This window comes from Thamnophis sirtalis, unplaced genomic scaffold, assembly GCF_051295495.1.
Source record: "Thamnophis sirtalis isolate CommonGarterSnake01/CBP01778 unplaced genomic scaffold, rThaSir2_p1.2 scaffold_13, whole genome shotgun sequence".
Taxonomy (NCBI): Eukaryota; Metazoa; Chordata; class Lepidosauria; order Squamata; family Natricidae; genus Thamnophis; species Thamnophis sirtalis.
Genome location: NW_028261393.1, coordinates 18,693,873 through 18,719,882, shown reverse-complemented (window position 1 = coordinate 18,719,882; position 26,010 = coordinate 18,693,873). Strand labels below are relative to the sequence as shown.

Genomic DNA, 26,010 nt, shown 5'->3' with positions numbered 1-26,010 from the left:
ACAGTGGTGGGATTCAAATTTTTTTACAACCAGTTTTGTAGGGCATGGCTTGGTGGGCGTGGCATGGTTTGATAGGTGTGACAAGAGGATACTGTAAAATCTCCATTCCCTCCCCACTCCAGGGGAAGAATACTGCAAAATCCCCATTCCCTCCCGATCAGCTAGGACTCGAGAGGCAGAGAATAGATGGGGCCAGTCAGTGGTGGTATTTACCGGTTCTCCGAACTACTCAAAATTTCCACTACCAGTTCTCCAGAACTGGTCAGAACCTGCTGAATACCACCTCTGATGTGAGGACTTCAACTCCCAGAATATCCAATGCTGGATTAAAAAAACATCATTATATTAAAAACACTCGCCTAGAAGTCCATTACTCCAATGAACACATTAGGAATTACTTCCATGGCAGAGTTCAACACTTTAAAAAAAATGAATTCCATTTAACTTTGCAACATAGTCAGGATGACTTTTGGCGTCCTTTCACCCAAATCGTCCTTTAAGCCAGGGGTCTCCAACCTTGGCAACTATAAGCCTGGAAGACTTCAACTCCAAGAATTCCCCAGCCAGCTTTACCAACTCTTCACATACGAAAGCCAGCACCATCTGCCTTCCCCAAATTTTGGTATACTGGAACTTGTGAAGACCAGGCTAGCTGGATATTCTGAGTGCTCTGCTCACTTGAAGTGTGACAGATTAGGCTAGCCCAGGGCAACCTTGGCAATTTTAAGATTTTGGACTTCAACTCCCAGGATTGAAATCCACAAGTCTTAAAGTTGACAAGGTTGGAGACCCCTGGACTAGATTATCCCTCTTACCCTTTCCCCACAATGTTATTGTTTGCTTGGGGAAGAGAATATAGATTTCTAGCTGAGTATTCTAACTAACCTAATGAAGCCGGTTTGGTATAGAAGTTAAGGCATCAGTGGTAGAAAGCAGGAGTTCTATTCCCATCTTGGACCAGTTCACCAAAAAATGTTGCAAATTATCTCTTTGTTTAAGCACAAAAAGGAGAAAAAGAACATAATAAACATTCGCATGGTTGTTTCAGTGAAATGATTTACACACACATTCTTGAAAGGGGTGGCTTAAAGCAGGGGTCTCCAAACCTTGGCAATGTAAAGACTTTTGGACTGCAATTCCCAGAATTCCTCAGCCAGCAAAGCTGGCTGAGGAATTCTGGGAACTGAAGTCCTCCAGGCTAAAAGTGGCCAAGGTTGGAGACCCCTGCTTTAAAGCCACCCCCTTCAAGAACCATAAGGAGGGCAGCCGGTGCTGGTGTGTGTGTAAATGGCAAAAATTCAAATGACTCCCCCTCCCCACAACACGCACCCGGGAAATGGCTGCAACTCAAACTAGCCGTCCTCCCGCGCGCCACTCAACGGTTCCCCTCACAGCCAACCGGCGCTTCGGAATCGACTCCTCAGAATCTCGGCTCCGCCCCCCATCTCCCACAGGACCCGCCTCGTCATTACCTCCCCTCCCTCCTCCCTCCCACTCCCACCCCCCGCAATGCGCGCGTGCTGTTGCGAGAGAATGACGCAAGCCGGCAGCCGGGCCGGCGTGACATATACGGAAGGGCGAGTCCCACCACCCGTGGCAGAAGAGTCGTGGCGGGACCGCCGAGGCGCAGGCAGGCGCGAGCTGGAGCCCGGCAGGTGAGGGGAAAGGCTGGTAAGGGAACACGCAAGCGCGCGCGGAAGGGGGGGGACGGGGTGGGAGGGGGGAACGAAGCTCCGAGCCGATGCTGCTGCTGCTGCTACTCCTGCTTTTGGGCGCTTGCAGAAGCCGCCTTCCCCGCGGTTTTTCGGATGGAATGGAGCGGGTGGGACGGGGAGGAGCGGGGTCCGCTTGGGTGTGCTTCCGTTTCTAAGGTTCCACCGCGGTGCTTCCGAACGCGATCCCAATGTCGTGCATAGGCTCATCCTCACGTACACGTGCAAAAACGTGTTGGTGGCATTCCCCGAGCGTTTCGTTTAATGCATTTTCAGGACTGGCGTGGGGCGGCTGTGAGTCCTAAACCTAAACTGACAGGACTGTGGTGAGTTTGCACAACAAAAAGCTTCAACAAGAATAGAATAGGAATGGGATAGGAATAAAATAGGGAATAGAATAAGGCAGGGGTCTGCAAACTTGGCACCTTTAAGCCTTGTGGACTTCCAACTTCCAGAATTCCTCAGCCAGCTTGGTGCCAAGTTTGCAGACTCCTGGAATAAGGAATAGAATCAAAAATAGAAATAGAATAAGAGAGTTGGAAGGGACCTTGGAGGTCTTCTAGTCCAACCCACTGCTCAGGCAGGAAACCCTACACCACAAGGTTAAATGCTAATTAAGCTTAGCCTGCTGTGGGTGCCTATCCCTGCCAGTTGGTTTGGGTCTGATCCTTAATAATGAAATTGGTCTGCAGAAGATCTTCACGTAATGCCTCAACCAACCCAACAGGATTTATCATGAAAGGATAGTATTTCTCCATCCTAACAAATCCAGGCAGGCAAAATGAGTGCAAAAAAGAACCAGTGGAACAATCTGATTTAAATTGAAGTGTGTACAAAGGAAGCAAGATTGTGTTCTATGGGACAGGTGACACTGCAAGATGTTGTACATTTTATTTAAATCGGCTTCTGTGTAAACAGTAAAAGCCTGTGCATAGACTTTTACTGCTGTACTTGTAAAACAACTAGAATTGGAAAAAAAGTGTTCCTATGACAAGAGAGTAGCCTGTATTTTACAAAAAACCCAAACCCTTAATTCATTGCATTTCTTTATAAATGTTATTTGCAAATATTAACCTTTAATGTGTTTATATTCTATTATAATTTTACTACGAGATAAAAAATATCAATGATGCAGTTACATTTAGTCTTTGGGAATACTGTTGCCCCTCACAATAATGGAAGCTAACTTCAACCATTAGTTCTGAGACCAAAGTAGCACCTGGTCATCCTTTGTCTGGGCTTTGAAATAAGCACAGTTGGGCTTGGCTCATATTTGAAGGGGGCAACTATAGAAAATTCCCAGAAGAATTTTGGCTGGAAGATAAAGAAAATTCCCTAAAGGCAACAGGGGTAAACATCAGTTTGGAACTGTTGCCCCAAAAAACTATAGAGGTTTTTTGGAGGTTGGAAGGAAACCAGTTTGAGTAAAGAAGTACAGTACTTTAGCTTGGAAAGCACCTGTAGAAATATTATCGCCCACCCTTAAAAAGGAGTGACGTGCTTCCATTCCTGTCATTTCACTGAAACAACCACGCGGATGTTTATTATGAAGTTTCTTTTTCTCCTTTTTGTGCTTAAAGAGATAATTTGCAACATCTTTTGGTGAACAGGCTTAATAGTGGGAATAGAACTTATAGTCTCCTGCCTTCTATCCTGATGCCTTAACTTCTATACCAAACCAGCTTCATTAGGTTAGTTAGAAGACTTAAGTAGAAATCTATATTCTCTCTTCCAACCAAACAATATTGGGGGGAAAGGGTAAGAGGGATAATTCAGCCCGGGGGGGGCTCCAACCTTGGCAATTTTAAGACTTGTGGACTTCAACTGGCTGAGGAATTCTGCCAGCAAAGCTGGCTGAGGAATTCTGGGAGTTGAAGTCCGAAAGTCTTAAAATTGCCAAGGTTGGAGACCCCTGGGCTAGTCTAATCTGCCACCCCTCAAGTGAGTAGAGCACTCTGAATATCCTGCCAGCCTGGTCTTCACAAGTTCCAGTATACCAAAATTTGGGGAAGGCAGATGGTACTGGCTTTCGTATGTGAAGAGTTGGTATACTTGTGAATCCAAAAGTTCTTCTCTGTCTCAGGATTCCTGCCCATTAGCATTTGTTCTCTTCACTTCAAAGACGTGTTCTTGAGGAAGCGCCATGTCGTGGATAAGAGAAGGTGAATTGTCCCTATTGGAAAGATTCTGTGCTAGTGTAATAAAGGTATGTATTAATTAACCTAGAAATATTAAATCAGAATGTTTAATATTTAAGGGATGTGTGGGGGGGACACACAACATCCTTCTTCAGATGAAGCTTTTCCTGATGCTTTGGCCTCAACATCACTTATTCCAGCCTTATTCTTAGCTTAGTGGGAGGTCAGATGTTGGGTATCCTTGTCCAAAATTTTGGAAGAGATCACAGTTGAGAATTGTATTCCCAGATGATTATTAAATTGCGCCAAGTAAGAATTGCCTTCCTCTTCATGTAGATTCTATTTGTTAAAGTAATCTTTCAATAAAAGATTCAAGGACAAATTTCTGTGGGGACAAATAGATACCTGCTTGGATACATTGGGCAAAAGAATACTAAAGCTTGTAACTCCTATGCAACAACCAATAATAGATTTGAGGGCAGAATTGCACTAAGCTGCCACTCACTGAATTTAGGAGTAGACGAATTGTTCGTGTCTGCTGTCCCTACCGTATTTTGCTAGTAAGTGGCCAAGATATGTTCTCAGAATTTGATATTTTGCCCATTCTTGAAGTTTGTATGGCTTCTTCATGCTGCCATCTTTACATTCTGGATCTGTTATGGGAATCATTGGTTTTTGCTGTCTGTCATAGTATTTTATGGAAGGCACGGTGAGATTTACATGTTAAAATAAAACATGCATCTTATATGCATAGGTTAGTAAAATTCCAGGATGGTTCTGAAGTCCTTCCGCTTGCGGGATAAGTAGCTTCTAAACCATATTTCCTTTCTCTAATCTTCCCATCTCAGGATGGTTGTAAAAGATTTTTATAGGATTAGAAGTAGAGAGGGATTGTGTTGGACGTGCCCCAAAACTAAAAAATACTGGTTGAAAATACATATCTGGTTGGAAAAAATGACAAAGAAACATATTGAACTGAGACCAAAGACATTTTTGTTGGGCATCTTACTGGAAAAATATGACAAAAAGACTACATATTTGATTTTACATGTACCGACTGTGGCTAGGATTGTATCTGTGCAACACTGGAAGAGTGAGGAGATCCCGTCAGACCGAGAGGGTGATTCAGAAAATAATGTGCAGAAATGGACAGATTAATGTTCATTATCAAGGACAGAGAAGAAACTGAATATTTTCTGATATGGGGTGTATTTTATCAATGGCTAGAGAATAGAAACAGAAGTTAGGAAGGAGGAGATATGAGAAGAGAAAATGTTACTCTGGAGAGAAGTTTATGATGATGATATGTGTTATTGTAATTATATCTTGATATAGTTATGTTAATGTAATGAATATAACAACAAATATGTGGACTATGAACTTTCAAATAATTGTACCCAATTCACACAGTTTGATGGAGATGAAAAGTATTATAAATAAAATAAATAAAACATAAAAAAAGAAGTAGAGAAGAATTGTGCTTTTTTCCCCTTCATTTCTCTGCCCCCTTTCATGCTTTCTCTCCCCTCAAAGTAGTTCAGGAGTATAGAACTGCAGCTGCATCAGTAGGATAATGGTTGTTGTAGACCGATTGGTCAGGAGCAGACATGATTATTTATTCCTGGGGTATCCCTTAAGGAGGTCAGAGCAGAGAGTTCATGTTTCAAATGCAGGAGCATCTCAAACGATTCTGGTCCCATTTTCCTGGGTGCACATCTCTTGCTCTCGGGCCTAATATTTCTTGCTTCAATTCCAGGCAGGGCCAATGCCCAAGCACATTGCATTCATCATGGACGGCAATCGTCGTTATGCTCAGAAGCATCAAGTGAAGAAGCTGGAAGGGCATTCACAGGGTTTTGCAAAACTAACACAGGTAGGAAGAATCTTTCCTGAGCATCACATCAAGAATGCAAAGATGGTTATCCCTAAGAGATGACTATGGTGTGCCAAAGCATGACTCCCTCTGTTAGAAAACCAGTAGGAAACCTGAAGCTCCTAGTCGGACTAATTTCAAAAACCCTTTGAAAATGATCAGATTGGAACTGTGCTAAGAATCTTTTCCTTGCTCGGTTCACTGTGGAGAGGAGAAAATCACTGCTATCTCTTTTTGGATATTTCTAGATTGCTATCACTGCTATCCCCTTTTTGGATATTTCTAGATTGGACGTTCGTAACTTGGGAGGGAGAAACCAATGATGTGCTATATACATGTACCAGGATACCAATTGCATCTGATTTGCAGTTCATCAACTCCAGTCAGTTAATTGAGCATGATGCAAAAAAGCAAAGAGAAGAAGTCTTGTGCAACCTGCCAGAATCCCATTTTTGTAATATTAGAGTCTTTGGAAAGTTAGTGGGCTAAAAAAAGGGGGAGTTTTCGATTCTGTTGTTTTTTTTAAGCAAGTTGATTATTTTGCAAGTTTTAAGGTAACTTCACTCCTTAAATTTCTCTAAATTCTCACAAAATGAGCTTGATCCTATCGGGTAGTTACTTTTGGAATGTGGTCCTTGGTATTCCATATAAAACCTGATCCAATACTTGAATCAGTAAGAATTGTACACCCTTCATTTAAGAGAAGGGAAAACTTGTTGCTAAACAGCAGTAAAGGTTACTTGCTTTCTTGCATCAGCCTTCTAACATTCCCAAAAAGTAATGTATAGTTATAGTAGAGCCTCAGTTGAATGGATCAACAGCAGGGAGGAATGTCTGTTAATCCCAAACATAGGCCAAAACACAAATTATTTAAGGCAATTTACACAAATTGCACAAATCCCTGCTAGTGTTGCATGTTGCATCATTTGATAATGTGATGCAAATAACATCTGTAAATCTCTGAGTGATATTAAATTGCCACCTTCAGCTGGAATGGACTTGCCCAATAGTTGAAGGGTGATATCTAGACAGAAGTGTAATCTATTGCATCCACTAAACTGGGAGGTTAAACCAATGTTTCATTCTATTCTGCCTTAACTTGTCTTCCTCTCTAGACATTACAATGGTGCTTGAGTTTGGGTATCCGGGAAGTCACAGTTTATGCCTTTAGCATTGAGAATTTCAAGCGATCCCAAGAAGAAGTTGAGGGCTTGATGCAATTGGCTAGGCAAAAATTCATTCGTCTTCTTGAAGAACAGTAAGACTGTTGTTTTTTTCCTATTGCATGATTTTGCCATGATTAAGTCAATCACTGCAGTCATTAATTATGTGGTCATGATTTACAGCCTTCCTTGCCTGCTCTCCCATTAACTGCTCATCAGAAGCAGGCTGGGAAAGTTGCAGATTATGATCACATGACCACAGGATGCTGCAATAGTCATAACTTGAAGGACAGGTCATAACTCACTTTTTCAGTATCATCAGAACTTCAATCTGTTGTTAAACAAATTGTCATAAGTCAAAAACTACCTGTATGATTGTATATATTTCTTTTAAATTGTTTAGAATGTGCAAGTCCTCTTCACATTGTCAAGATGATTATTACTTGCTGAGTTCATGCATCATGCTAAACATGGTTGGTTGAAGAGCCTATAATAACTGGGTCCACACAGCATTTTAAGCCAAAACCATAGGAACTATATTGTGGCTTTCTGCAGTGCATAAATAAGTCAGTGACAAGTCAATGTATATCATTATATTTTTTATTTTCACATACAATTACTGATATTCCTGGCCAATTAGGTGCTTGGTTGTTTAATTTTGGGGAGGGAGGGAGATGAATCTGAGAAGAATGTGAGAGCAATTTGATTGCTAAGGACATATATTGTTCATCCATTCACCTTTGGAATCATGAAGAGCAGTTAAGTAAGTTAATGCCATCATGTGCAGTAATAGGTGACTTTTTAATCCACTACAATAATGCATATTTGCTCATTTTAATGCCATTTGAAATAGAATAATAACTTACCAGGTAGTATATTAAAAAGCCTGGAGAACCTAATAGGAAAATTTCAAATCTCTTGCTGTCTTACTATATTGCATGTAGCTGCATTTCCTCTCTTGGTCATGAGGAAATCTATTTGATGTATGTTTCTCTCTCCATATCACACATCTCGTTTCAAGCTATCAGCTTATTTCCGAATAACCAAGTCTCAGTTATATGATTTTATAGATATTGCTTAGTCTTGGCTTCCTTTTTTTTTTAAGAATTCAGTTTTCTCTTCTCCATTCTTCATTCCTTAGAGAGAACTTGGAAAAACATGGTGTGTGTATTCGAATTCTTGGCGATCTGTCCCTTCTGCCACAGGATATCCAGGAACTGATTGCTAAGATTGTGCTGGCAACTAAGCATTATAACACGTGAGTTTGTTTCCAGTCTCTTGAACTTTTTCTCCTACTCCAGAAATGTATAGGTCAGTGATGGCAAACTACTCTGTGCTGAAAAGGGAGTGCACTTTGCGCGCACTTGTCAAGCTTGCAACCCTGAAGAGGAGCTACCCAGGGGCCATGTGCATGCTGGAAAATGAACTTCCGGTTTCTGATGCGCACCAACCAGCACGCATGCTCACAATGGAAAATGGAAGACCAGCTCTTCCAGTTTCCTGCACTGCTGCACATGCAAAAGCCAGTTGATTGTCATGTGCGCATGCATGCCAGAAACCCGGAAGAGGAACAGGTGATGCTGCGCATGCCAGGCAACATGGCTCTGCGTACCACTTTGGGCACAGGTTTGCCATTACGGGTATAGCTGATTTTTTTTTTTCAGAACAAGGACCATGCTACACCAGGCCAGAATTTTAGCTTGGATGCCATTTCCCATATACAGAGAGCTACCGGTAGCTACATATTGTCCTTTTTTGCCCTCCCATTCTCTGTCCAGTATCTCCAACTGTCTCTCTGCTGCCTTTCTTTTCAAAAGCATGTCCCAGGGGTTCTTAAGAAAGCTCAGTATGATGAGCCCAATAGGTGGCCTTAGTTCAGGTCCTTTCAACTATAGTGACCAACCACCAAGTAGGATTTTAGAGCACATATTTCTTTAGTTACTTCCCTACAGCTAGTATATAGAGGAGCGTTGCTTTTGTGCATGGAATATCTCTTTAGCTGTCTGAACTACTGTAACACCTTACAGTAACATCTTGCATATTTATTGTATGCTGTCCAGAGTCACGTTTTGTGACCTGGGTGGCTATGTAAATATGATTAATAAACAAAATGTTTAGAGTGCTGGGTCTTGATTACAGGCTAGATTTGCTTGTTCAGTAACCATAATATGATTCATTTAGTTTTCACATAGAATGCTGGGGGAAACATAATCATGCTTGTACATTTGGAATGCAGTATGAGTTAACATATTAAATGAATCCAATGAAGTGTGGATTTGTTCAATTATCATGCTAAGCATATGGTCTAGTGCAGTTGTAGTTTATTAATTGAGACTACAGTAAGTTTGACTAGTTTACAGCCAGGGGTGAAATGCTACCGGTTCAGACTGGTCTGCCCAAACTGGTAAAAAAAAAAATGCTACCGGTTCAGGTGAACTGGTATCTCGGTTAACAGCTGTGACACATTATTTATATTAGCTAGAAAGCAGGAAATCCTGCTTTCTAGCTAATCTAAATCGTGTGACACAGCGGATTCCCCCACCCCTCACTGTTCACTTACCTTTGCAGGCGCGCTTGGTAGCAGGCTCTGCCCACCCACCCGAAGGTCATCATGTCTGTTTTTGCGCGGAAAGTCCGGTGCATATGTGGGGGTGGCGAGTGTGTGCGAAGTGAGCGCACACGCTCTCCCATTGCTACCAAACCAGTAGAAAAGGTAAATTGATTTCACCCCTGCTTATAGTCATGACTATAAAGTTTAATGCAGTGTGTGAACTCTGTCACAGAGGACTCAATAGCCCCTTTCTGGCAGGCAAAGTAAGGTCCATGGATTAGGTTGGTTCTTCTGTACAGTGCCATCCTTCCTACTGGGTACTTTCTTAATTATCTTCTTAATTCTTTGGTCTGCTTCCTATACACAATGAATAATTTGTCTTGATTTTTCATATTCAAAGGTGTTTCTTGAACATTGGTTTTGCATACACATCAAGACAGGAGATCAGTAATGCAGTGAAAGAGTTGGCTTGGGGCGTCGAAGAAGGACTGCTTCAGCCCAGGTAATGTGGCATAGAACATACCACTTGCATGGCTCTTGGGTTAGTTATGAAGCTATCTGCATTTTTCTTGAAGCTATTTTCAAAATATTTAGTGGGCTAAAAAGAACTACTCCGTAAACATTTAAAGCACCGAGAAAACTTTGAAAACGATAGATATGCAAAGTGCTTGGAAAAATCAGTGAAGCAGATACTGACAACTTGCCACAGCCAACTCACCACAGGACAACTTGCCACGGGATAGTTCAACACGAGACAATTTGCCACGGGAAAGGAGAATTGAAGGTCACCCAAACCTCGAGGACTTCTGACTTGAGAAGTTGTGAACCTAAAGGAAGACAAGGCCCGTTGCAATTCACTCATCCCTCTCTTGAGTTGCCCCACATTGAATTGTTCCATGGTGAGTTGTCCTGAAGCAAGTCGGCCGTGGTGAGTTGTCCTAGTCCTGATACTGGAGCCTAAATTTTAAAAGGGGGCAATCGGGAAGGGATTGTTATAAACCACTTGACTCCCTTTATGAGAACAAGATATTGCTAACAAGCAAACTTCAACTTTGCTACCACTGGCGCTTCCTATATTTTACAGCTAAGTCAGGTTATACCCTGAAATCTTTAATTTCAGTTAGACGCCACTTCTTTTTTCTAAAACAATTAGCTATATTTCTGCCTCTCCAGGTGGCTAAAACTCATGTTTCTATTCATTTATTTATATCCACCTTTACTATTTTCACAAATAAGCAGTGAACATATCCAATGCACCTTCCTCCTGTTTTCCCCCACAACAATAACGCTGTGAGGTGGGTTGAGCTGAAAGAGAATGAAAGACCCAAAGTCACCCAGTTGTTTTTGGGTAAGGTGGGACTTGAACTTACAATCTCTTGCTTTCTAGCCTGGTGCCTTAACCACTCACTACTGCACCTTCTCATTTAATTACTTCTTTAATTACTATAAATATGTTCCAGCAAAATTTTTGTGAAATGAAATGATCACTAAGTGGTCATGTTCTGTGGCTGACATTTTGCAGGATGGAGAGATTGCTTACATTTCTATCTCTTCCTGCAAGTTAACAACTTAATTGCAAGTTAACAAGTCCACCTATGACCTTAATTACAATGGCTGGGCTGCTGCCTGAAACTGACCAGATCTCAGTCAGTTTTACACTAAAGGCTTTTGTTGTCAGGCACCTGAAATTTGGTGGTAAATGCACCCAATTACCAGAAAATGATTTTTTTATTATCATTTTTTACCAATGCATCTGCATATAAGTAGCTTACTTAGTTTTTAACTATAATTACAAATGTTTTTATGAGATCTTTTAACTCAGAGGATAAAGGTTCTTCTGTCAAATCACGAATCTACCATATACAAACACATGACAGGTAACTTCATTGCACAATCATAACATTTGAGAGTTGGCATACTACTATTATGACTGGAAACTACTATTAGTCTTGCCAGGATCAAATTGACTAACGCTGGGGAAAAAAAGATATTCATATGATAATTGCTAAAGACTATAGCATTTGAACAACATCAACTGGTAAGGAGGAGAAAGTTGTTACAGAAACAGAGAGAATGGAAACAGGCATTGGAATGGAGAGTGATTTTGCTTCATACCAAAATCTGCAGTTCATCTGCAGTTGTGTAATTTGTGTAATATCCGTCCTCCTCATTCTTAATAGATTCCAAATACTCTGGAGACATCCAAGAAAACCTGTCCCTGGTGTGTATTGTTGCTTTCTCAGGTCCCATCAGGTGTCAACATCTGAGGAAGGGGACCTGCAGTATGCCCAGTTTATCTAGTAGGATGGGAAGAAGAAACAGTCCTTCAAGTAACTGGGACTGTGCCATGTAGGACTTTAAAGATAACCAGCACTTTTATTAGTTAATAAATATTACCCAATAACTATGAACCATTAACTAATAGTGAATAACTTTAATAGCCATTAACAGTTGTGTGAATTTTACTCCAAACTCACGCACTCTCTCTCTCTCTCTCATTCCCTCCTTCTCTTCCCCCCTCAGTGATGTGTCAGAATCGCTCATCGACAAATGCCTTTACTCCTGCAAATCTCCTCATCCAGACATTCTGATCAGAACATCTGGAGAAGTTCGACTTAGTGATTTTATGCTCTGGCAGGTAAATCTATAGTGCAATATCTCATCAGCTAATTAGCAAAATTGTATTTTCTTGCTTTGTAATCATTTGACATTCAGCTCTCTGGGTTTTGTTGTTGGATATAAGAAAAGACCTTGTATGAATAACACGCCTCTTAAAAAAACAAAACAAAATCCTTCAACTCTCTTCCTGGAAAGTGCTATAAGAAGTGCTTCAAAGAGATCATTGAAAAAAAATGTGGCCTTCTGCCATGCCAGTAAAGGAACTACCAAGTAGGTAGAGCATTATCTGATTCACTATAAAATACACAAATACTCGTTCTTCATGGTAAAGCAGGGCAGAAGCCGTATATAGTTGCTGAAAAGATTTATATCTGGGGTTAAAACTCTTCTGGAAACTCTTAGACTCTTTCTTCATACTTTTGGCAAGATTGATTTCTATACAAGATGGTTCAAGTTCCAAAAAGCAAGTTTACTTTAAGCATTTTTGCCCAATACTTTTATATTAGAAATACTCACAAACCTAATTGCAAATATTGGTAATAAAATAAACTTGCCTTTGAATTTGCAATCTAAACTTTTAATAGCAAGGAAAAAAGATGGAGGAGGCTATCTTAGGACACTTTTGTAGCTTTTTGGCAGGAATAGCCATAGTTTGGTCTTTCTAGATTTACTTTATGGCTGATGCATGCTGCCAAGAACTATAGTATACAGTATTATCCTATATCTATTATATTCCAGGGGCTATAGTATATACTGTCTATAGCATAGCGTATATCTCCTTAGTATAGCTGATGTACTGAATTAGGGGTGGGGAGGTTGCCTTGATTTTTTTCTGATATCCCTTTCAATCCTTACTCTATGATTCTAAGCTGGATGACTTCTTGCCCGGTGCTCTTCTTGAGCAGTTTTTAGACACCCTGTCCCCAAGCTAACATAGGGGACAGAGTGTACTGTCCATTTCAGAACCGTTGAACAACTAGAAAGAAAGTTTATTTTGAAATAATCTAGCAGTGTTGTATGATTTGATTGCCTTCCTTTCCTTTCTAGCTTGTGTATTAAGTGCCTTTCTCTCTTTTCTCAGACGTCCCATTCTTGCCTCGTGTTTCAAAGTGTTCTGTGGCCAGATTATTCGTTCTGGAATTTATGTGAGGCCATCCTTCGGTTTCAGATGAACTATAATGCATTACAAGTAAGACTGAAGACCAAATTTAATGAAGCAAAAAAGCAATCTCAGGCTCTCAGCATATGTGCTTTAAATAATGGAACTGCCTGTCCCAAAATTTCAGAGAGCAAACAGCATCTTTTGCTTGCTGAGGCTTTTCAGACTAATGTTAAGGGAAAGGATGGGAAGGATAGTAGAGAAAATTCAAAAGGATGACCACTATCCCAAGAGTTTGGGGCATTGGAGAAGTAACAGATGTTGGAATGTATCCAAACAGTTGATAGGATTAAGTTTATACATGAAAATCCCCCAAAATGGTGTTCATTTATTAGCCAATGGACAAATGGACTGAATGAATATTTTCCAGCACTCAATTTTGATTCATTCATTTTGGCTTTATAGTGAAAAGTTTAACAGTTTTGTTCCAACAACCCAACTTGATTTGGAATGAGCTGCAAAGTTGCTTCTAATTTTGTAAATGTGGTTCTCTGAGCTATCGCAGGACTAAAACTCAATTACCTGCTGGCCTAAGGGAATTTTATAAATAGGAGAGAATCCAGTGCAGCAAATCATAATATAGTTTACCTTGTATGTTTTGTACTGACAAAAGGTCCTGGGAATTGAAGTCCAAGACATTTGGAGGGTACTGGTAGAGGGATGTTGATCTATGCTCAGAAACCTAATGCATTATTATTGCTTTTGTTTTTTTACCAGAAAGCCAGAGATGTATACATGGAACAAAGGAAGTGGCAACAGTTAGAAACTGATAAGGCACAAGTGTTACAGAAACTGAAAAATGAAGAATCGGCAACCTGTGGAGATACTCAAAAATGTGGGACGCTTTTACGAGAATTCAAAGCTAAACGGGAAGAGAGGATTCAAAGGTTTTTGCAGGCGCTTGAGCACAAAAGGATAGACTTTCTAGAAAAACTAGCATTGGAAGCTGCAAGATAAGGTTCTTCTTGGGGATAGGGGAGAGAAGACGGGGGGGGGGGGAATGAGCCAAGTTACAAATAATCCAATTGCTGCCCAGTGGATGACATGAAATGGGATCCTAGGTTGATTCTATGTGCACATGCACATGGCTAGGGACCATGACACTTGAAGTGTATGTTTACCAAATTTAATGAAGCAAAAGGTATTTGTGTAGAGCTAACAAATGAAAAGAATAGCATCAAATATTCCTAGGTGTAAAAATCTGCACATGCTGAGGGGCTATGCTCTATATTCTCCAAACTGCAGTTTTTCTCTTCCACAATTCAAAGACTTACCAGAATCCTGAAAAACTGCCTGCACTGGAATGCAGAGATGCTGCATCTAAGGAGATTAGAGAAAAACCCCATTGCATGCATGCACCCAAGCAGATTTATTCTGGAATAAATTAAATGTTTATTCTTTTCTTTGTTGCCTCAATTTTTAAGACCAGCTGCTTCTGGACCATTTGTTTTTCCATTCTTGGTACCAGCATATGATATAGGATTGTACTTAAGTTTCACAAGAACATGTGTTGTACCTCTGGATTTAGTAAGTTAGGAAAATGTCATCCTCCAGGTTAATTCTATATATCCTTCTGGACTATAGGAATGTGCTGGGTACTTCAAGGTGTTTTTGATACAGTATCTTCAAATGAGCTTGAGAAGACATTTTAGCTTTGGATAGCAGTACAAAATGTCCTTTTACACAAAAGTGCAGCATGGTGTAAATAACTGAAAAAGATAAAGGGCATCAACTATAAATACAACATTTTGTTTTCCAAAAGAAGCCACCAATTATTTCATGTTGCTTTTCAAAGACTAAAGGAGTATGGTTGTATTATTCTAAAGCACTTACGTTTGAAATTCTGAAGGATGAACCAGTTGTCAAGTCTATTGATATTTAACAACCTGCTGGAGCCATTTAAAAAAAATAAAACTTATACAAGAGGGAAATAGTAATCAATAAATTAATGGGTATTTTGCTTTCATGACGTAACCTGTTATATTACCACTGTCATGTCTGAAAGATTGCTTCGTTTGGTATCTACTTCTGAAGGTTCTTGTTACTGTGACAAAAAATATAAAAAATCCCTACCACATAAAGACTTTTAGTGATGAGGAAATAATATATTAATGTCTCTGAAATAAAAACAAATTTGATAGTTTCCTGAAAAGGCTAATGGTATATTTAATGGAGAATTAGAGATTTTGCATCTTTAAAAATTCCTATATGATACTGAAATCAAAGGTAGGCTCCAGCCTTTCAAGGTTGTAGTGTGTGCCACTGTAGATATTGCTTGTGTTTGTAAAGTGTCCAGTCCAACAATTGATTTCATTGAGCATTGATTCTTGTTGGCTATTTAGATGAACAGAGGTAACTAAAAAGCAACTATTTTCATGTTTGGTGCCAACCCAACAAACAGTTAATTACTATGAAGCATTATAACTGTGCTGTATTACGTTATAGTCCAATGACCAGTCATCTGCTTTACTCGTTGAGCAGAAACTGCTAGATACCTATGTGAAAGTCTTGCATATGGCTTATTGTGGGCTGGAGTGCATGCTCTTCCACAACTCAGTCAGCAGACACATTGGACTTATTTTGATGAATAAATTGACAATGAAATGTCAAGTTGAATTCATGAATGGAAATTTCTTTTTATGTGCTCAATGAGCCAAAGCCAGGCTTAAAGCATTCATATACATTGTGTAGATCCTGGGTGAACAATTTAGCTGATGACTGTTGTGGCCATACTAGGCTTCTTGGCCCTAGTAGTGTTTCTCAGTCTTGGTCACCTTATGTTGGCTTGGGAGTCCTGAGAACTTCTTGGGAAGGTCACATATTTTCAAGTGGCCAAGGTTGAGAAATGCTGTCCTAGAATTTAGGGCTAGATAATTCAAGCAAGAGACCAACTCACAAGACTTTAAGCAAGATAATAGTATTTTCTCCAGTAGTTTTATCTAGAATTATATAAACCTGATTGTATAGAATGCAGATGGATTAAAAAAGTTGAGGCTGGGTACTTTTGGCACTTGTCATTTTAAAACCCTGTATTTTAAATTGCTTCAAAGACTATCTTTCAGTATTTTTTAAATGTAAAAGGATGGGTTCCAGCCATTAACGACAGCAACTTTGTTTCACTTTTACGTGTTTAGTTAATCAAATGCCTTTCACTCAGAGAAAGGAAAATTGAAGTATAAACATTGTAGAATTTATTGAATTCATGCGCCACTATATACAAAGAACTCTCAACAACTAACAACAAATACAACAAAATCATTATTTTAATCACCGTAGAATACTCTACCAACAGATGACAAGAGTGAAATAAAAAATGGCACAAGAACTTATGTTGGGAAGGTTGCCAAATCCTCTATGGAACAGTTCAGTTTTTCATAGCTTTTTAAATATCACATGTGAGGGGACAAGTCTGATCTCCAATGGGAGGTCAATTCAAAGCAACTATATGACTACAGAGAAGCAGCACTATCTTGTCTTATTTTTCTTCACTTTCCACAAATATGGAATCACTAGCTGCTGTTTCCTACAAAATCTGAAAGTCCAGCTGTTCATAGTTACGATCTAACCAGATCCTAGTCCCTGCTATTTTTAAATAGAACCATCTAGCCAGCACTTATTTCTGTACCTGATTTGTTGTGGTCTTAAGAGAATGGCTGCACATTCAGTGGTAGTGAATGTTTTGCATGTGGCAGGCTAGTTCCAGTCCCTAGCAGGGACCGAAGAGGAAGAAACAGCAGGTATGTAAATCAGGCTCTTCCAACCTAGTACAATCCAGTTGGCTTGAAAAACAAAGACTTGTCCATCATCTTTCCAGAGTAATCAACTAGTTGCCTTTAAGGTAACTCAGTCAACAAGGGTAGGTCAGCCATATTTTGTACTACCAATTGCCAAGAAGTAATAAGGAAATGCCAAGTTGGATTGTGGATCAAATGTAGTTGGTGTGGTTCTATTCTCAACTGTGTGAGAGGCGGGTGGTCATGTTGGTGGTCCATCTAGTACTCCTCGCAGTCTGTTTTTGACCTTGGAGTCGATGGGGATTGTGGTAGCACGACCGCATGGTGCTGAAAAGGACAGCTCCCCGCTCGACCCCACGAAGGAAGCGCCTTGGGTTAAAAAAAAGGTGGACCACCAGCTATCTCTTCTCCCCCCCCCCTTTTTGGGGGGGTGGGGGAGAGGAGAGGCGCCTTCTTTTCACGTGAAGCCTTTTTTTGCCGGCTGAGACCCTGCCACTTGGCAGCCAAGGTTGGAAAGGAAGGGGGCGCTGTGGGTTGCGTTCCGCCGTAGCAAGGCAATGACCGCACCTTCCTCTTCCCCTTCCAGTGCAGGGAAAAGAGGCCACCATCTTCCCCCCGCGTCTTGCACCCAGATTCCTGTCAAACGGGTTTTTTTAACGGTCGGGGGCAGAGGCGCTCTCGTGCGCAAGCCCGGCGGTCCTTCATTGCTCTGCGCCTCCCGAAGGGGAAACGCGCGCCTCGGTTGGCCAGGTGCGCCGGGAAGTCCACCTTCCCACTCGCCCCAAAAAGAGTCATTAGATTCCACCACCACCTAAAAAAACCTGCAAGCTTCGGCTGGGTGACCTGAGTCGTGCGGCTCTGGGATCGTCGTGGGGAAGTCGCCCAGTCTCCCGGGCCAGCCGAGAACGACTTGTGCGACGCATTAACAACCGGGGCGAGGCGTGTTCTTATTTACCGCGGGGGGCAGCCAGAGCGATGTTAAACTCTTTTATTTTGCAATCAGTTCGCTGGATTTTTACCTCACGAGAGGGAGGGAGGGAATAACGGCTCCCTCGAGGGGGGGGGGAACACCACCTTTCTTTTCAATTTCTTTCGGCGTAACGGGAGGTGAGGGGGGAGGAGGAAGAAATACCGTTTTTTTTATTCTACCTGTTCGCACTTTTCAAGAATCAAATCAATTTGAGGTCTACTTGCAGCAGGACCAAAACGGCCGCTTTGGCGGAGATAAAAGGTGGACGTTCAGTTGCGCGCGCGCGCGCTCTCTCTCTTCACCTCCCCTCCCAGAACCCGCCCCGGCTGTCTTGTCCCCCGCCACGTGACCCGCTCTGTCCAATGGTTCGTCGGGGCGGTGGGGATCCGGCTGGAACCGGTTGGGCCGCGTCCGGCTCTATATAAAACTTTATAAACACCCGATTCAAATTAGTGGGGTCGCGAGCGACACGAGCGAGCCCGACAAACGGAATCCCCTTTCCCCCCCTCCTTGTTTTTATTTTCCGTCCTCCCTTTCTGCGCGGCTTTCCCTCCCATACATCCGAGTTTCGCCTTCCTTCCTAGAGAACCTTGCCTTTCTCGTTTCAGTCCGAGCCGCCTTCTCGCTCTCCCTCCCTCACGCGCCGCTGACATGCCCAAGAGAAAGGTACGTGGCTGCGGCGAGGGAAAACAAAACAACTTTAAGGGGCCGGAGGCGAGAGGGGCGAAGGGGGAAGGAAGAGGGGGAAAGAATTCGTGTATTCGAAGGGAGGGATGCTTATGCGGGGGTGAGCTTTCAAGAGCAGACGCCATTTTCTTTCTCTTCTTCTCTACTCCCTCCCCGCACTCGGTCGCTGGCTCGCTCCCTTTCCCTCCCCCTCTGCTTCGTTCGCCTTCGGGCGATTAACGGTCGTGAGACGAGTGGGGGAAGCGCGTGCGCGCGCGAGACGGCTCAACGGTCGTCTTCGGGACTTAAAAAAAAGTGGGGATGGAGGAGGGGGCGGAGCTTAGGGAAAGCGACCGTTAACCGCCGCGCATTTTTTGGTGGCCTATGAAGGAAAGGCGGCGCGCGCGCGGCGGGGGGTTAGATTGTGGGGTTTGACTTCGCGAGCGACTATTAACAGGCGAAGCTCAGCGCGGGGCGGGGTAGTTGTGTGACAAGAAGAGCGCGAGACGGCCAGCGCGCGCGCAGAGAAGCGCGAGGAAACGCTTAATTATTGGCTGCCCCCTCGCCCGCGCGCTCGCCTTGTCCGCCAATCCGGAAGGGGCACGCGCCGACTTAGGCGCGGAGGGGGGGGAGAAGAAGGGAGGGAAGTAGTCAAGCAGAGGAGGGAAAAGAAGGAGCGATCGGTTCGCCTTTTTTATTTTGGCGGGAGGGCCGTTTTGACCGGAAGGAGATCCAGATGCACCGTCCGTTGAAGGCGGCGGGAAGCAGGAGGGCCCCTCGCTTCTCCTCCTTCGCCCGCTTAAATAATGAGGTTACGCCGTGCTTTTTTTCTCCACCCTCCCCCGCACACACAACGTAAATTCAAAAAGGGCGGGAAAACCATGAGAGGGACACACCCCTCCCGAGCCCTCTTTTTAAAGGCCTTGGCGATTAGCAAGGCCGCCTGATAAATGATGTCTCTTTTTTGCCCAGCGCGTTCTGGGTTAAATCTTGCCCCTCGCACCTGTTGTTCGGAAGTCCGCATTTGCTATTTAAAAATGAAGGAAGCTTGTAGGCTGCAGCCATTTAGTTTTCAGAGCAATAGTATCACCGCCAAGGAGTTACTATTCCAGCATGCTCCTGTTTTGACTTGCTTGCCTCATAGTTCACATCTTTTCTTCTGCAAGAGGCATTTGGAGGCTTCATTGCCTAGCTACATTTTGGGAGAAGAGGCTGCCTGAGTTAAGAAAGTGGAGTGCGGTTTGGATATAGAAATGCTGTTAAGGCAAAGAAAGGCTGTGAGATTAGTTTCTGAAGTCCAGCAGTTGTAGGGACTAGGGGAAAGGCTTCCTTCTGTGAGATCAGAATTCCTGAAATAAATAACATCTTGGGTATTACATGGATTTGGTTGAGGTCATGGTAATTTGAAATAAAAGCAGTCATTATATTGCCTAGAGCTGTTGTGTTGGGGAATAAAGAATAATGAAACTGAGTAAGAGACATCTGTCAATGCTGTTATCACACAATTCACAAGCACGGTTGTCTTCAAGGTTGTGTAATGTACAGAAATGCAAAGTTGTGCTTATCAGTATATGAAAACAAGATATTTTGATTTTACTAAAATAATTCTAAACATGAGAAATTATTGGATTCTGGAACAGTACTAAAACAAAATATGATCCTTCAGAAACTTCACTGCAAATAGAATTTGGGTGCAAACAGTCAAGCTCTGAGAGCATCAAAGACCGCACAATTCAACCCTAAGCTACAAGTGTTCTCTTCCAAAATTTGGATGCTTCAGCCAAAAGCCTAGTACCCAAAGGAATATCTCTACCTACCTGGTTGTGCCTCTCCTTCTGCTTTTGTTTCTTAAAGTGAGCTAATTCCACTCTATGCTATTAAAAAAAGCTCTGATTTACAGCTTACAAGTAGAGTAATATCAGTTTATTAATTAAGGAATGTTTGAATTTGATATTATTAGGAAAAATAGACAATTCAACTGGTTGTGAGTTTGTATGCAAATGTAAAGTATAAATGAATTAGTCAAGAAATTAGTATGTAAAGTTCACTATCCATCAATTTGCTTTATGCATTTATATTTAAATGCAAAATAAATGTTAGTTTTGTTTAACCATGTCTAAAATTTCTTGTAGGCTGAAGGGGATACCAAGGGTGATAAGGCCAAAGCAAAGGATGAGGTAAGGGATATTTGTTTAGTTTTGTCATTTGCTCTTTATTAACATATTTAATGTTGAGTATTTTCATTAGTTAGTCTTCAACTTAATAGCCATTCATTACATGTGATTTACAACTCTTCCTCACACTTACAAATGATACAGCATCTCCAGTCATGTGATCAAAATCTTGATTCTCCGCAACTGTCATGAATTTACAACAAATTGCAGCATGTGATCACTCCTGTTTGTATTCCCCCTCCCCCTTACTTTGGTTTGTGAGCCGCTCTGAGTCCCTCCGGGAATAGGGCGGCATAGAAATGCAATAAATCAAATCAATCAAATCACTATTTACAACTTCCTACAAGCAGCATCAATCAGGAAAGCTGGATTCACTTAGAATCATAAATGAATCATGGCAAAAAAAGTTGCAAAATTGGGGGTCACTTAACAGAAATTACTGTTTCAGTTGTAAGTTGAGGAAGACTATTATATTTTTTGTAGCATCAGTTGTAAGTCTAGAACTACCTGTGTTATATTTAATATTATAATAGATTACAAAGGAACCAAGCTGATTCTAACAGGATTAACTTTTTTCTTCTTATCTTTAAATAGCCACAGCGGAGATCAGCAAGGTTATCTGCTGTAAGTATGTTTTATGATAAATGCTTTCGAGAGATGAGTTAGTTAAAGTAAAAACACCTAAAGAACTCTTAATAATAGCATGTATTTGTGTCACAGTTAGTTTTTATACACATCAAATACACAAATATTTCCAAAATATTAATTGTACTTTTATTTTAGAAACCTGCTCCTCCAAAGCCAGAACCCAAACCTAAAAAGGCAGCTCCAAAGGTAAGTTTAACGCTGTATGTAACTTGGATTGAAAATGTTTTGCTTCCATAAAGTGAATTAATATATCAACTCTTAGTGAACTTACTCTTGTTTCTGATTGATCAGAAAGCTGAAAAGGTACCCAAGGGAAAGAAGGGGAAAGCTGACGCAGGCAAGGATGGAAACAACCCTGCAGAAAATGGAGATGCCAAAACAGACCAGGTATATAATAACTATTAATACTTAAGTTACTTTAGTGTTTAGAAATCAAGCAAAAATATGCTGTTTAAAAGAAACAGCTAGTAATCATGTTTCTTGTTCATTTTCAGACAAATAATTTAAAATAATATAAGCATTTGGGGTGCACAAATCAGAATAATTTGAATCAACAAGCCAGGTAGAATCATTGGATCAGAGCTTCAGTGTGAATCATCAGATTGAATCAGTAATTTTTATTTGGATTTACCAAATTGTCTTGATATAGTTCAGAAAAAGAATTTAGCAATATAGACATTGTGTTGGTTTATAGAGTCAATGAAATCACCTTTGAATCTCCAATTTTTCCCATTTCTAATAAGCATAAAGTTAGTGACTCCCACAGAATAAAATTACTATGTGAAATTACATATCAAATATCGCAGTAGTTTATTTTTTGATACGATAACCTCCCAATCAATGTTGTGTTTTAAGTAATCACATCCCCAACAAATCCTGAACCTTTCCTTAACAGGGTCTAGTTTTAAAAATATTTTAATTAATTGTAATTTAAAACATAACATACACCTACTGAAATGTTTTTTCTGTGACTTTCATGTTCAAAACTACTAGTTCCACATTCACCTACTTTAACTATCTTCTCATGTTTACAAAACATTACTGTAGGCTTATCTTATAAATAATGTGTCTTTTACTAGGAAATGTAGAACAGTTAAAACCTAGCCATATTTACACGTCAAAAGTAATTGATTTTTTTGATTTAGTGAGAAAGCACATTACAATATGCAGGTATGAATAGAGAGCATTACTAGTTCAGTAAATGCAAATAAAATAAAATAGTTGCAAGAGAATTTAGTATAGTTCTTGAGATATTTGAAATAATTTAAAAATGATAAAATCATTTGCTTTGTTGCTTAAATTTATCTTCCCCATCAAGAATGCTTGATTATTGGCAATAACTGCATCTTACATGCAAATTCTGACTCTTTGAACAGTAACTCCACAACGTAAAATGCTCTCTAATGAACTACATTTCTTTTTCAGGCACAGAAAGCTGAAGGTGCTGGGGATGCCAAGTGAATTGTGTGAATTTTTGATAACTGTGTACTTCTGGTGACTGTACAGTTTGAAATACTATTTTTTATCAAGTTTTATAACAATGCAGAATTTTGTTTTACTTTTTTTTTTTAAAGCTATGTTGTTAGCACACAGAACGCTTTGTTGTTGTGTTTTAGAGGGAGGAGAGGGGACAAGTGTCATTGACTCTGTTACTTAGAATCTGGGCTTTTCAAAGTCCCCCTTCAATTTTGCCAGAGGGAATCTTTATGGACACAAAGAGAGGATTTCCTGATGCTGTCAATCTGTATTGGTTTTTGAAATGCTTCAGACAACACTGAAATTCCTAAAATGCCTGTTTTGAGAAATAACATTAAAGCTGTACTTATTTTAATTATTTCAGTGACCCTTGCATTTATTACTTCTCTGAGTATCATGTGGCATTTGATACTTGCTATCATAAAACCAAATGCATTCTTACAGTATCAGGCAATCCAGATTTCAGGTGTCAAATAACAAGGGAAGAAGGGTGGCTTATAACAGCCACATTCCCTTCTTTATTGTGAATCTTCAGATTAAAAATTCTGCAGTTTTTGTTTTTTTCTTAAAGTCAGGGTAGGTTTGTGAAAAGTTGTTAAACAACACTAAATGTGAAAGTGTCCACCCTCACTCTAAACTTTCCCTGTTCCAATTAATTGGATTTTATATAGTAACTTTACATTTTGGTAGTGCAAAGAAAAGGGGAGTTGGAACTTGTTGTAAAACATTGCGAATTGTAGCCCATGTCCTGCCTGAATACCATTGATTGATCGTTTTAAGAAATGTACCTTTAATAAAGCTGGATATTGTTTGGCTTTGACTGTTTTTTTTCCCTCTTCTATTGTCTTTTCATTTCCTGCTGCCCTATTTTTCATGTTTATGTTACAGTTTATGTGTACATTATATAGACAATTATCAGTATCTTCTTACAGATGCAAAAAGAATTTAAAAGTTCCAGAACATAGACTTCAATGGAAAAAATAATATTTAATGCTGTTATCTTTCATTTTACATACATAGGTAGTAATAGTACAAATGATCCTTAAGTATCTATAGCAATAGTGAGAGGAATCTTAAATTTATGGAAAAATAAGGAATGGACAGTTAACTGTCTTTGATACAAGATTGAAGTGCAAGAGTTGTATCACACAATTAGTAATTTAGTTTTGCTGATTTGTATTGCTACAAAACATTGTTCAAAACTTATTAGACAATAAGTTTTAAAAACCCTTGTACAGATAGTCCTTGACTTACGACAATGGAGCTCAAAATTTCCATTGCTAAGCAAAGCAGTTGTTAAGTGAGTTTTCCCCCACTTTATGACCTGCAATCATCAAAACTACATGCCAGTTGCCAAGCATCCAAATTGATCAATAATCATAGTGAAAATCATAAGTCACTTTCAGTGTTGATGTAAGTTTGAATAGTCAGTAAACAGCTATAAATCAAGGACTACTTGTAATGGTAATATAGAATTGCCTCTTCTAATCTGGCCGCCTTTACTGCCAATGTGTTAGTCTATGTAGCTTCTCAGATATTCTGAATTAAACATCAGTTTTAAATCATGAGCTAAACATTCCATGCTTTATAAATTTGAGACTTTTCTATTCTGAATTTATTTTCCTTTCATTAAGAGTAGCTGTTTTAATAATGCTTCCATTCATTAAAAAACTATGTATAGCTAACAGCCTTTTCTACTATCCAAGTGTGTTTACATAACTAGATTTTGTGATAGTGTGGGTTCTTTAAAATAGTTACTGTTATGTTACTGTGCTTGTTCCTAGTGGATTGCTGTTACTCAAAACATCCTCTTCATGTTGTGGCTGCTGCTAATCCTTGCATCATTGATTAATTACCAATAGTGCTATATTAGTAGAGACAGTGAGGTGTGTGTCTTGGTTCAGCTATTTTTACCCAGCACAATTGTGAGCATATAAATTTATTTATTCACTTATTTTCTTAGTGGATTATTAGACAATCCTTATCCATTAAGTACTTAATCCAAGTTTATCTGGTGTTCATAGCATTATTTTCAACAGTTCAATAGCAAAATCAAGCTGTGCACAAGAATTATAGGTGTTATTTTTTAATCTCAGAACAGACATTGAAATTCAGACATTTTTATCTTATTTGTGCTTAGTAGTTTCTATTTTATTTCTCATGTAGCAATTGCTGCAGTTTATGATTTAAAAAGTCTTGATGGTGGCCAGGACTGCAGTTGAATCCTGCCTGGTTTTTAGTGCATTAAAAAAAATGTTTTAGTGTATAAAAAAATGTTTCCTACTGTCATAGCTACTGTCTTGACTTTTTTGTTACCACACCTTGTAGATATCCTTGGATTGCTGCATTTAGTTTGGATCATCTTATTTGAACTTTGAGGGACTAAAGTTTTCAAGAAAGTGCTGCATTTTCCATGCAGTTGAAATAACTATTTTCCTATTCTCACCCTATTTTCTTGCTCCCCATCATCACCACACTTAAATCCACGTAAAACACCCTTATCCCAATCTTTCAGCATAATTACTGCTGCCAGGCTTGAATTCAAGTTCAGCAGGCCCTCCAATCCTCTTCCATCTTCCTAGTCTTATCTCTAGGCTTTAAGTTTTCCCCTGCTATCTTCCAACTTGGAGCATTCCTGTTCAGGGGACATGTGTTCTGACTGCATACCCACTTACACATACACATTTTGGTTCTGGGATGGACTGCCCAGCATTCCATATTTCATGTATGGAGTGTTAGCACATTCCTTTGGAAAATATACAATTGTTAAATAAAAGTAAGTTGATTTCTGTTACTTTCTTTAGATTTTTGTATGTGAAATGGAAGTTATAACTGGAATTTTCTGTACAAATCAAAGTAAGCACACTTTGTATCATACTTTATTAAATGTTACAATGCTACATAAATTGGGACGATTTTTTTTCAAAATTGTATTGCTTTGTTGACAAAACTTACTGGTTATCAGGAGAACTTTTATCTTTTTAAAGTAAAATAAAACAATTATACAGTAACAACAGCCTAAATAAAATGCCACTAATTGATCCAAACACAAATTAAGTACTTGTGTAAAATTCAGGACTGGATTCAAATTGCAGCTCTCGTGGGGACTATAATCAGTGCTTCTATC

The 26,010-nt window shown here is 40.1% G+C and overlaps 2 protein-coding genes across 3 annotated transcripts; both read left to right on the top strand.

The window, feature by feature from the left end:
• Nucleotides 1–1,576: 1,576 nt before the first annotated feature.
• On the top strand, nt 1,577–15,146 carry DHDDS (dehydrodolichyl diphosphate synthase subunit). 2 transcript variants are annotated; one of them, XM_014064107.2, is made up of 9 exons: nt 1,577–1,671; nt 3,796–3,918; nt 5,607–5,723; nt 6,839–6,981; nt 8,028–8,144; nt 9,838–9,939; nt 11,961–12,075; nt 13,138–13,245; nt 13,933–15,146. In XM_014064107.2, the coding sequence occupies exons 2-9, from the start codon at nt 3,856–3,858 to the stop codon at nt 14,170–14,172; spliced, it is 1,005 nt and encodes a 334-aa protein (XP_013919582.1). In that variant the 5' UTR covers nt 1,577–1,671; nt 3,796–3,855; the 3' UTR covers nt 14,173–15,146. The 2 variants fall into 2 exon arrangements, with proteins under 2 accessions (XP_013919582.1, XP_013919581.1); XM_014064106.2 differs by having other exon boundaries at nt 1,582–1,655.
• A 3,137-nt stretch (nt 15,147–18,283) lies between these two features.
• On the top strand, nt 18,284–23,703 carry HMGN2 (high mobility group nucleosomal binding domain 2). Its single transcript, XM_014064104.2, has 6 exons — nt 18,284–18,585; nt 20,718–20,762; nt 21,354–21,383; nt 21,543–21,593; nt 21,699–21,794; nt 22,833–23,703. The coding sequence occupies exons 1-6, from the start codon at nt 18,571–18,573 to the stop codon at nt 22,866–22,868; spliced, it is 273 nt and encodes a 90-aa protein (XP_013919579.1). The 5' UTR covers nt 18,284–18,570; the 3' UTR covers nt 22,869–23,703.
• The last annotated feature ends 2,307 nt before the right edge of the window (nt 23,704–26,010 follow it).